The 13,399-nt window shown below is 34.1% G+C and overlaps 1 protein-coding gene across 2 annotated transcripts; it reads right to left on the reverse strand.

The window, feature by feature from the left end:
* Window positions 1-2,410: 2,410 nt before the first annotated feature.
* On the reverse strand, window positions 2,411-13,263 carry LOC132924281 (AT-rich interactive domain-containing protein 1A). Of its 2 annotated transcripts, XM_060988489.1 has the most exons (10): window positions 12,256-13,263; window positions 10,560-10,613; window positions 9,746-10,493; window positions 9,070-9,637; window positions 8,818-8,920; window positions 8,406-8,726; window positions 7,890-8,239; window positions 7,276-7,399; window positions 4,081-4,292; window positions 2,411-3,971 (listed from the first exon to the last, which is right to left on the reverse strand). In XM_060988489.1, exons 1-10 carry the CDS (start codon window positions 12,290-12,292, stop codon window positions 3,153-3,155), a joined length of 3,336 nt encoding a protein of 1,111 aa, XP_060844472.1. In that variant the 5' UTR covers window positions 12,293-13,263; the 3' UTR covers window positions 2,411-3,152. The 2 variants fall into 2 exon arrangements, with proteins under 2 accessions (XP_060844472.1, XP_060844471.1); XM_060988488.1 differs by having other exon boundaries at window positions 9,746-10,613; window positions 12,256-13,262.
* Window positions 13,264-13,399: the final 136 nt, after the last annotated feature.

Raw genomic sequence — 13,399 nt, forward strand, 5'->3', positions numbered from 1 at the left:
AACTTGAAAATGAATGGACCGTTTGGACTCATTTTTTATTTTTAAATGTTCATAATAGTCTAAATAGTTTTTCACGGAAAGAAAAATTAGAAATGTTGTTTAAAAAATTGAAAAATTCTGGAAAACTGAACGTGATTTTTTTTAATTGGATTTTTATGTGAACTCGCAACCATATGCGATATGCGTGTATTTGCTGAAATTTGGCAAACACGTAGGGTAGTGATGACAACAAGATTCTAAACCACTCTCAAAACAGCGTTTTCTGGGTCAGCTAGTATTATATAAAATATAAATTAGAGTTAAGTATGTGTTTTAAATTAATCAAATTATATTTGAATAACCCTAAATAATTAGTTGTTTCAACTATTTTATTTTATTGAAATAAATATGTTTTTATTAAATTTATCTGGTCTAATAATTTGATTTTGTTAATTCAAATATATTAAATTTGTATTAAAATTAATGAACATTTTAATTATAATATTAATAATTCATAAAGTTATATTTTAATTGGCTTATAACTGGATAAAGTAAATTTTTAAAAGGTTTTGTTAAATGTTAGATACTTATAAAAATTCTAAGTGCACTGTGCACATTTAACAAAAGTCACATCATTATATTATTCGTCTATTGCTCAAGAATTAAAATTAAACAGGCCATTTATTTTAAAATCATAATGCTTATCGTTTACCGAGTAAATTTTAATAACCCCACATAGTCCATACTCCATACTAGGTACTAACACAACTAAATATTTTATTTTTATTTTATTTTTATTTTAGTTTAATAATATTTTATAAGTTTATATTTGAACTATTTATAGGTATACGTATACGGTATACGACAATATAAAAATACAGCTCATGGGGAATCTATCCCACCAAATCTCCCCTGTAATTACTAATTACGCCTCTGTATCCAACCCATAGCCATATAGCCTATAGCAGTGATTCTCAATCTTTTTAGTACCACGGCCGAATTTACCCCAAAAAATCTTTCGCGACCCACATGGTTTTCTCTATTCAAAAAGTAGTTTTAAAAAACAAAATTTGTATTTTATAAATATGTATAAATTTGTAATATATATTTAGTATTTTATAATCAATTAATTTTTATAATTGTACTTTTAATAATGAGGTGTATGTGAAATTTGTGCTTGTTTTCTGTTATGGTTAATAACAGCATTGACATCATAATTCAAAAAATTGTTCGCGACCCACTAAAAATTAACTGACGACCCACACTTTGAGAAACGCTGGCCTATAAAAAAATGTAAAAAATTTGTATATTTCCAAGTGTCTCAAAATAACTCAAAAAGAGTTAATATTTTTAAAATTATCATTTATCCATTTACTTAACATTTCAAGTTTCTACGGTTATTCGTTTTTGAGTTAATTAATTCGATTTTTTAAAAAACTTAATAAAAATTCGGATTTTTTATTAATTTTACTTGTTTTCCTAATTAGTAAACACTAAACGTACTAGTAATTCTTAATTTTTAACTCCTCTAGAGTATAAAATAAACATCAATAACTACCCTCAAAATTGAAAATATATTTTGTTATTTTTTGACTGTGTATCGTGTATACATACAGTTAAAAAATACACTTTAAAATCGATATAAGTATATATTTATCGCCTGGTCACAATCTAAACCCTAAACTAATATACCTAGAATGGCTAGAACGATTGTATAACTAGGATGTTCTACACATTCATGAGTACATTATAAAAAAGCTATTCATCCTTAAAATATTTGAATGCAATACAAATTACCTCACAGAAACCAAATCGAAAATTAAAAATTGTACCTACATTTATAAAATGTACAATATAAATCTATACATAGAATCAATTTACATTTTTATATCCCTAGTAATTATCTTAACTTTAAATGTATCATTTTTATCTAGATACATGCATTACTAATTATAAATTATATTTTATGTTTTTGTGAGTACATTCAACATTTTATATTTTTTATAATTTTTAAATTTTATAGTCTGAAAAATAAACATAAAGGTTTTTAAGTAATAGTTTGGTCTCCAATTTTTAAAAGATTAATATCTAACTAAACAACTGGTATACATAAATTAATTTAAATTTGATATACATATATATAATTAGAACAAATTTAAATTTGTAATAATTTGTTGTATTGATAACTTTTTAATATCTTATTAAATATTGTATATTCTTAATAATTCATGTAAATATAATTTGTTTATTGTTTTAAATTTTGAATTAATCTAGCGCAATATTTTGTTTATATTAATTATACCAAGTATATAATATAAAATTAACTTATTAAGTTAAAAATTCTGACTTTTAACCATATAATTAATTGTAATAGCAATTTCAAATTTTGTTTAGGATAACATGTAATAGGTAACACACTAATAAAATAACATTTGTTCATTTTATACACGATTTATTATTGTTCACAAGACAAAAAAACATCATACACATTTACATTTGGTTGAAATAATAATCTTGGTTGTAATTATATATATAAATATATATATTTACGAATAATTATTACAATTAATCGTTGATATATTTCTATTACGTTATAAAAACCCTTAAACGCGAATCAATCATTGTTATACATATTCTTATCGTGATTTATTTATATATATACATTGATAGTAATAATAATCAAATTAATTAAATCTAAATGCGGACGAAAAATCTTAATTGTAAAAAATGTAATTGTTTTTTAAACCGTTTCAAGTAATAATATATACACACAATATATTGTTGTAGTCACAATAGTGTAATAATAATTAATATAATGTATAATCAATATTGATAGAATAGTAATAATAATATTAAGTAATAATAGTAGTCAAAAATTGTCCGCGTCTATAAAAATTCTAAAAATGAATTTCTTTCAATTGTAATAATTGTCATTGTATTTACAAGATAATAGTAATAATAATAATAATAATAATAATAATATAATAATAATAATAATAAAATTAAAATAAAACAATCAATAAAATTCGCTGATTTTTGCGTATACTTATTAAGCGATGTAAATATTTCATGATATAAACATTGTTTGTTTTATACTGTGTATGTTTGGTGTGCACATTAACAAAAAATGACAAGACATTTTAAGTATTATGTGTATTGATTGGCAGTGTTATTTACAATCCCATGTGTTGTTGCTGTTGCTGTTGTTGGGAAGCAGCAGATGCTGGAGACTTTTTATCTCCACCACCAGATGATATCGAATCACCGACACTATTTGGACCACCATTGCTTCCAGGGTTACCATTACCTCCAATAGATGATCCACCTCCAGCTCCAGGATTACTTCCTGGATTTTGTTGCTGTTGCCCACCACCACTATTTTGTCCAGATTGGCCACCATTTGGAGGTCCCCCACCGGTACCACCACCACTAGGTGGTCCAGTGACCCAAGAATTCTGTTGTTGCTGAAGGCCATTGTTATTTGAAGATGACGACTGAGAAACCACACCTCCACCACCACTACCACCAGTTGGAGTTCCTGGGGCGCTACCATCTGCTCCAGATCCAGGTGGTGGAAATAGAGAATCGCTACCCATAAGACCTCCTGGTCCCATCTGCCCTCCAGGTCCACCAACATTCATCGGTCCTCCAGGTCCCATCGGTCCTCCTCCGCCACTGACTGATCCCATACCACCAGGTCCACCTCCACTACCTGGTCCCATACCACCAGGTCCGCCTCCACCACCACCTATATGTTGTTGAAGATCATTGCCTCCAGCTGAACCTACAGATCCTGGACCACCAGGACCAACACCCATCACTGAAGCCGCAGCTGAGTTAGCAGCTGCAGCTGCTGCTGCAGCGGCGGCGGCGGCGGCAGCAGCTGCTGCAGCAGCATCGTACTGAGTGTTTTCCAGTCGCGTGATCAAACGTTCATCTTCGTCTCCAAATTCACCACCCATTAATGATGGTTCTCCAACAACCATCACGTCCTGCTTGATACAAACACAATTATAAATACAAATAAATTCATAGTTCAACATTATATTAATTATCTGAACATGATTACGCATGTCATATGTTTATATACCGTAACCGTACCTGTGATGCTAGGTTGAACCCTGCGCCACCGGCTCCACCGCCCCCACCACCACCACCATTTGGTCCAGGGCTCCGTTTCTTTGAAGCAGCAGTGGGTCCGCCACCCGGTCCGCCACCTGGTCCACCACCACCAAGTGTAGTTGGAGGACCTCCACCAGCTCCAGAGTTACTACCCTTACGCTTGCGCCTTTTGTTGGCCGGTCTCTGTGATTCTATCAAGTACACAAAAAACATTTATTAATATTTTTTATATTTCATCATATAACTTTTAACAGGCTTAAAAGTTAGAGCTAATAACGTTGACTTGATTAAAACACGCATGATCACCACCACTTTTGTAACAAAGATAGAGCAAATAAACTCTTTCATTAAACATTTGCAAAAACTAGTAAAATTATGTTTTCAAATGTTGTTACCAGCGATGATCATAAATTTAAACATATTGTGTCACAAAATAAGCCATAACGTCTTAGTCCAATTCTATCTAAGATGATTCGCTCGTATGTATAGTCATCTAATACAAACATACGACATAACATATTTGCGTTCACTAGTACTAATTTCATATTATTAGCTTTAATACTAAAATGAATTGACCTATGATTAAACTTAAAGAACATTATTTGTTATCTTTAGTTGGTTTTTACAATATTTTAGTTTTTAAGCAAGTAATGAGCATTTTTATATTTTAAGTATTTTACGATTTTTTAATTAGCTACATCTTGCTTAAAAATTAAAATATCATAAAAACTAACGAGAGAAAATAAATAATATTCTTATACCTTAAAGTTTGATATTAGGTCAATTAATTTTAATATTAAAGCTATAACAAAAAAAAAACGAAAAAACTAAACGTAAATTTGCTGTTTGTACGTTTATAAGACGAAAAAAAACACATATGAGTGTATGATTCTCAAAAAATACTAATATAATATGATGAAATTTCGATTATAACAACACATAATACTCGATTTTGGTTTAATAGCAGCATCCGAGTTTTGGATTTATCAAATGATGGTATAAATCAATTACGTTCTAATCAAAATATATATATATGAATTCTATCCTAGCTATAAAATTATATGGGCGTGTACCAGTTGCCCTCAAAAGTACCTATTTTTATACCAAATCCCCCAAACTACCTAGAGCAAAATGCACCAGTTGCCCTCAACTAAATGTACCAGTTGCCCCCAACTAAATTTACCAGTTGTCCTCACATGTTAATATATACACGTTTACAATATATAGCCCGTAAAATAGGGGAGGTAAATATACAAACAATAAATACAATTATTTATAAAATAAATGTAAAATAGTATAAAATAATAGAATCAAATTTTGATATTTGCAATTATATATATGATGTTGTATTTTGTAATAAATAATAAATATAATATAGTATACAAATAATATTGATAAAATGAAAATTTTATTAACAATCTTGGCCTACTACTTTGTGCAAAGCGAGGATTTTACCAAAACGCGTATAAATTTAGACGCGTCTAAGATATTATATTAATTTTATACTATTTTATTGTTAACAATTTATCACATTGATTGCCACATAATTAAAATATTTATTATTTCATTGACTATTGTATTCATATTATTTTGTTAGTAATTATTACAAAATACAATATTAGGTAGAGGTATACATAATTCCAAGCATATGAATTTTTTTCTTTCATTTTATACTATTTTTATAAATAATTTTATTTATTGTTTGTATATTTACCTCCCCTATTTTACGGGCTATATATTGTAATCGTGTATATATTAACATGTGAAGACAACTGGTACATTCAGTTGGGGGCAACTGGTACATTTGGTCGAGGGCAACTGGTATATTTTTAAAATCCCAATAAGAGCCGTTGAGTGCAACTGGTCAACACCCAATTATATTTACTAATTCCGTCCCGGTCAAAGAATTATACGTCGATTGCGTCCCGATTCAGAAAAATGAACATACTAATTTCGTCCTGCTTTAAAAAAAGATATGTCAATTCCGTCCCGGCTGAAAAAATTACCTTTATACTAATTCCGTCCGTCAAAAAAATATATAACAATTCCGTATCGGTTTAGAAACATTTACTTACGTACTATAATTCCATCCTGGTTTAAAATACTAAAAAAGTTAAAAAGCCGGAACAGAGGATAAAGAACGTATTTACTAATTTCTCCGAAGTAAAAAAAAAAATATCAATTCCGTTCCAATTAAGAAAAATATCACACTAATTCCGTCCGGACCTGGCAAAAAAAATAAATTTACTAATTCCGTCCCAAACAAAAAGAAATACATATCAATTTCATCCCTGTTAAGAAAAGTATTCATACTAGTATTCCGTTTAATTCTGGATGAAAAAAGTAATATACTAATTCCGTCCCAATAAAAAAAAAGTATAAATAAATTCAGTCTGGTTAAGAAAAATATACATATTAATTCCTTCCTGGTTAAAAAAAAGATTTATGTCAATTCCAACCCAAGCTAAGAAATATACTAATACTTTCCCAGTTGAAAAAAATGTATGAATTCTACACCTAATTAAAAGAAGGTTAACTAAAATATAAGAACATTTTAATAATTTAATCGTTCATAAATTTATAATATAATATTATTAAATTTGATTGCCTGTAATAAATTTTATATTAGTTAAGTGTAGTTTATATTTAATACCAGTTAATTTTTAAATTAGTGTAGCATCTTTTTCTTGATTAAACTTTACATTCTAATTGTACTACAATAATGAAAATATAACACAAGACTGAATTAGTACATCCAGTAACAAACAAGTAAATCTTTTAATTTAATTTATGTATTTGAGACGTAACTCAGATGCAGTTAGTTCAGTTATGTAATAATATTTTATTATTTATTCTACCCGATTCAACAAACGCTTGTTTGTTACTTTATAAATTAACATGATAGAGCACTGTTTTGAGCATAGGTGATCATTGGAAACAATAACTGACTATGAAATGTGACAAAAATAGAATCAACCAAATCAGATGAAATTGGTCGCTGCCTGAAGCAATTTTATTTAACACTGAGTATGTGCACTGTATGTGCATAACACTGTGTAATGTTTGTTAATGTATAAAATTTTGTTTTTGAATTTTAATCTTAAAAAAAACTGTAATGCATGTTACTAAAAGTGTTGATGTGCTATAATACTATTATCTTATTGCTAATATTACCTGGAGGAGCAACCATACGTTGCCACTTTTGAAATAGAGTGGTCTTCAGACAATCTCTAGGACTGAGCGCATAAGCTTTGTGTCTGGACATCAATTCTTGCATGGGTTCTAATATGACACATAACTATTTGCAAAAAAAATTTTATTAATTTAAACTAATATAACTTTAGCTAATTAAAATACACAACAGTAAACATTGAATTAAAAAAGGGGCAATAGTGAAATTTACAGATAGATTTAAAAATTTCTAATTACAATGGTATATCCCTTAATGGGGTTAATGTAATTGAATCAAAACATTTTAAGTTAAAAATGCGTAATTTTATTATTATAATTTCATTGTTTATCTTATATTAATAGTATATGGAAAAATAGGTTAGCTATTTGGTTTCTATATCATATCTATCATCAACATTGTAAGTTAGACAAACTGTCCATTATTTAAAAATAAATTAATACATTTTTGTATTCCATATTATTTTTAACATTATTTAATCTTGATTTAATTAATATTTCTTAGGAGGTAGAATATTGCTATTACACTGTAATAACTGATGAGTTAAGGAGCAATAATAATGTAATTAAAAATTAGCGCCTAGTTGTCCAATACTTACTCTCAGATAATTAAGCGTTGAGTTTGTAATGCCCTGTCGTGTGATATTTTTTGCTACTTGTTGGTGAACAATTTCAGCATTAGGTGGTGGGGGTCCACCTGGTGGGCCTCCATCACCACCACTTCCAGGTCCTCCTTGCTGCATCATAACAACCGCAGCAACAGCTGCGGCTGCAGACGATCTTGGAACCAATTCTCTATGTTGCCTGACTGCTAAATGCCACGTTCGAATACGCATCATATCGTCATAAGTAAATTCTAACGTTAGTCTACCCTCAGTGCACACCCTGGTATATACAGGTGGTGATGGAGGTCCTCCGGCACCACCCATCGGTCCACCGCCACCAAGCACTGTAAAAAAATAAAAATTTACTTATCATATGCTTATATAAAATTATTAGTCATTAAATAGAAAGTGTATTATTATTTTTTTGCAAATTCATTAGCATAACAGTTTCTTTATACAATTAACATACAAGTGACTATGTAATCATCAATGAAATTTAAATATGCATACCTGATTGCTGTGATGATGGAGGACCCTGAGCCACCAATGATTTTTGCATTCCAATACCACCGTTTAGTGATGCAGGAGGTCCTCCTCCGACACTACCTGGACCACCAGGTCCTGGTGACTGAGCAATGGAAGACGGTGGCCCACTACCAGGGCTTGATGTCAAATGCGTGGTCACCATGGTACAGTGATCACAGTCCAAAGTAAGGCTGGTATTGTGGAAAGACTCTTTGGTGGCATTAGCTCTCAAATGATAATATAGATCAGTAACTCCACCCTCAAATATTGACCTAAAGTATCTAGGGATCAAGGTCCGTCCGATTGCTGTTCAATGTTCGTTAGATATGTTAAAAAACAAATAAATGCAATTAATATTGTACTAAAAAGAATCTTTAAGACCGCTTATTATACTTACAGTATCGCTTTGGCCCATCTTCTAAGCAAAATGTAAGTGTCAATGTGGCATCATCTTCAAAAAACTCAGTGGCAAACTGGTCCCACCATACGTTGTCACTATCCTATAACCAAACAAACAGATTGTATAAATAAAAGCTATAAAAATATAAGTATACTGTGAACTTTAATTTGATCATATTTTTCACAACTCTAATCATGAAAATCATAAAATTACAATTTTGAAATTCTAGTTGTATACCAGCCAAGTTACCTCATTACGATTTTGCAGCCTTTTATTTAATTCAAATATCCGATAATCAGGCTGCACATGATGTGCATGTGGTGGATGTGGGTGTGGAGGTGGTGGAGGTCCATGTGGACCACCATGATGCGGAGGGCCATGTGGATGATGTGGTGGTCCATGTGGTGGAACTCCTGCACCACCGTGTGGATGAAGAGGAACGCCACCTCCATGATGTGGTGGTCCACCGCCACTATGTGGGTGAGGAGGTCCACCATGGGGCCCACTTCCAGGTGGTCCACCATGGTGTGGAGGACCTCCGTGGTGTCCCGGGGGTCCACCACCACCGTGATGAGGAGGACCACCTGGTGGTCCTCCATGATGTCCTGAGGGACCACTGTGGTGCACACCACCCCCTAAATGTCCCGGAGGTCCACCATGTGGACCTCCTAACACACTACCACCATGATGTCCAGGCGGTCCACCACCATGATGACCAGGTGGCCCACCACCATATCCTCCGGGTCCTCCGTACCCTCGACGACCTCCGCCACCACCAGGACCACTTGGTCCTCCTACCATTGACGATGGGAAACATCTGAATTTAAAAAAATAAATATTAAGTTACTACTTTTTATAGAACAAAAATAAACATGTAACTAAATATTGAATTAGAAATGAATTATCTTTTAATTGATTAACTTACGATGGATGATCAACCATCATGCGACCGCCAGGACCAGCGTCTGCGGCATTCATCATTCCTCCACCAGCTCCACCACCCCCGCCATGATGATTCATCATTTGTTGTTGTTGACTAAAGGGAGATCCTGGAGGCATGGGACCACCACCACTACTCCCATAAAATTGTTGACCACCAAATGGTGATTGCTGAGGAGGCGGAGGTCCAGATCCGGGTCGATTGCTTCCAGGGCCACCGCTACCGAATCCCCCACCACCAGAACTGACTGATGATGGTGATCCAAAAGGCATCTGTGCTCCACCGCCACCACCATTAAATGGTCCACCGCCACCTCCATGCTGGCTATTCGGTGTGCCTGGTCCACCACCATAAGGTACTGGGGTTGAAGATCCACCGCCGCCTGGAGTAGATGGACTATAGTGTTGCTGTTGTTGGTGTTGTGGAGTACTATTACCACCACCGCCACCTCCATAAGGGCCACCTCCGGGCGCGGGCGATCCTTGTTGCTGATGGAACAATGACGGAGACTGGTGACCTTGTTGTTGATGATGTTGCTGGTATGGACCACCACTTCCAGGTCCTCCGGGGCCACCTCCATAACCCATACCAAATGGATCTCCTGGACCACTGCCTGGTCCTCCTGGACCACCACCAGTTTTCCATGAAGACGCAGCTGCCGCTGCAGCAGCAGCAGCAGCGGCGGCTGCGGCTGCTGCTGAGCCTCCAGGTCCGCCAGGCACACCACCGCCACCTATACCATCATCTACTAGAGTTGCAGCTAAAGCTACAGCTGAACCACCACCACCTCCTGTATTACCGGCTCCGCCAACACTTCCACCTCCAGCTCCTCCGCCCCGTCTACTGCATCCGGCTAAAATAAGGCAACAAAAAAAAAATTGTAAAAATTTTGTAAGTATTTGAAACATTTGTAATTTGATAATATCCTCAAATGTTTATGCCTTTATCAAAAGGCGAAAACAGCAAAAATTTTATTAAGAACTCTAGCTTTGAAGTTAAAAAAAAAAATTAATATTGAACTTCTTTGTACATTTTCAAATTTCAAAATTTATTTTTTATCTGTGAATATATTTTGAACATATTAGAAATACATACATATAATATCTTTGTCAAACATTTCTTATGTAAGTAGTTATGAAATTAGGAATTTGAATGAATTATTATACTCAAATTTTTTATAAATACTTACATACCTATTATAAATTTAGTATCTTAAGTTTTATATTTATGTACGGAGAAAATAAAATTAATTAGATTACCTATTAAAATGTTAAAAATGACAAAAGATATATTTAGTACAGTACCTATAAGTTTTTTGTTGTTGTTATAAATTGATGTTTAATCATTATGAATGCTAAATGGTAAGCATCTAGGCATACATTTGCATTAAACGATATTTTAGATGGTACATTTTACAATCTCAATATGTATAATTTTGCATTCCCTACTGTGGTTTGGTTTTATACTCACTGATTTTTTTTTTCATTTCAGGTTTTTCAGTGAATATAACTGATTTTTTTTCATTTCTATAAATTAATATTATCAATACCTAACTAATACTTAATATATCACAATAGTAGGTAGTCTTGTTTCTATGCATACATAATATTTAAATTTTTTGAATATTAATGCCAGATTACATGAACACTTATTTTTTAATGAGATATTTATTGAATCAATAAAATAAACAGATTAAACTTTTGGCATGATTTGGCATTTTGGCTTATAAATGATCTAATACATAAATAAATGTTGTACACAAACCACCAGCGTATGATTATTAACATATTAATATCTTATGATTTAAATAATTTTAACTTTATAATTTCAACTTTTGTAAAAAAAAATGTTAAAATATAAGATATATCATCTACAAGTTGTTATTTAAAATGTTTACTGGTTAGGTACTAATAAATGTACTATTATGTGTAGTGCAATACACTTTAGTCATTAAATCATCAATGCACCCGGAACCCCTGCAGAAGTGAATTCTAGAGTTTTAAGCAGATCATCCTGACTATCAGCTCCTTACTACATCCTTCGACATAACACAAACTATGGCTGAAACCACCATATCCGCCGAATGTTGCGATTAGTAAATGAGAACCTCTATAGTCTTTAAGTCATTATGTGTATTAATACTTAATTGTAATATTTAATGTATGTTGTTTTACTGTTCTTATCGTTCTACTAAACTGTATCTTCAGCATTTGTCTGTAGTGTAATGTAAATAAAAAAAAAATGAATATTATGACCAAGTTAAAGAGCCACTGTTTCTATTCATCAATTGTTTGGGTTACACGCAAAGATATAAAATAGGTATACAGAATAAATATGAGATTTAACTTAATCTAAATGTATTTGTCTATATCTTGTTATTAGTAATGGTTATTGATTAATTACATTATGTAGGTAGTCGTTAATAATTACTGCACCGCAGATGTATAATTAAATTTATATACTCTGAAAAACGAATACTTAGCATTTATACTTACACTTTTTACTACGTTGGCCTCCACGTCCCTGCCTCATATTAGTCTTTTTTCGGTAAATGATGAATATTTTTTAATTCCAATTTCTAAAAGAAAATTCTACTCTTTGAGCGATCGTGTGCAGACAGTTTCTGATGTTGTCGATATCAGTACCAGTGTTTGTGACGGTAACCGCCTCCACTGCCACTTGTATCTGGCACCATCATTGCGTTGACTGCAGCCGTCGACTCCTCGGACATGATTATGATTTCGCGAACGAACAAGTGAATTGGAGCGTGAACACTGCTATCCACTGGCCGTATGTATTATGCGTGTTAAGCTGAAATTACCGAACGGGCGATACTGTCCCGTGACGATTCGCCGGCGTCGCGAGATACGACGGACTACACAGAAATACACGGAATACGCGCGACGACAAAAATTCATACGAAAAATATATGCACTGGACACTCATCCGGCGGGCGGCTCGAACGCGCGAAACGGCTGTACCGCACTGGTAGATGAGCGACGACCGGCGCGGCGGAGTGTGGACGCGTACTTGCGGCGGGCGCGCCGCGAACACAACAATAACAATAAACGACTTTTATTTACTGCGACGGCCACGAATTCGGCGAGCGAATAACAGGAACCGTTGGCGGACTGTGCTCGGGATCGGACTAGCCGCGAATCGCGCTCATAGTGATACGCACCGTCAAGAATGGTCCCGCGCGCGTCGTTCGGCCACGACGTGTTTACGGCAAAGTCGGAGACGGTGGTCGGTGCCGCCGATGTCGGTGCTTGGCGTGTCGGTGCGCGGACGCGGGCAGTGGCAGACGGTACAGAATCGCGGCGGTAACTGGTGGTCGTGGTCGGTTGGTGGTTTGCCGCCGCTGTCGCGCGTATATTACTATTATGTAGAGATAGACGCCGTACGACGCTGCCGCTGCTACCTTGTCATCGCCGCCGTAGCCGTCGGCCGCCGAGAGATATCGATAATAATGTGCGCGCGCGTGAGCGTGTGTGCGTGCGTGCGTCCGCCAGTGTATATAATACGTATGTGCTATAATAGCGGTCGGTGGGCGGTCGGCGGTGTTGTCGCACTGGCGGGTGGATCGGCGGGCGGGCGATGGCGGTGGGTACGGACGTTCGCGTCGTGATGGCGGGGTTG

The sequence above is a fragment of the Rhopalosiphum padi genome, chromosome 3 (assembly GCF_020882245.1).
Source record: "Rhopalosiphum padi isolate XX-2018 chromosome 3, ASM2088224v1, whole genome shotgun sequence".
Taxonomy (NCBI): domain Eukaryota; kingdom Metazoa; phylum Arthropoda; class Insecta; order Hemiptera; family Aphididae; genus Rhopalosiphum; species Rhopalosiphum padi.

Excerpts from the sequence above, each read along its gene's own strand:
- LOC132924281 (XM_060988488.1), bottom strand. The coding sequence starts at position 12,292 with ATGAGGCAGGGACGTGGAGGCCAACGTAGTAAAAAGT. Across the intron at positions 8,727-8,817 it reads AGATGGGCCAAAGCGATACT|CAATCGGACGGACCTTGATC; the intron begins GTAAGTATAATA and ends AACATTGAACAG. Across the intron at positions 7,400-7,889 it reads CAACGCTTAATTATCTGAGA|TTATGTGTCATATTAGAACC; the intron begins GTAAGTATTGGA and ends TTTTGCAAATAG.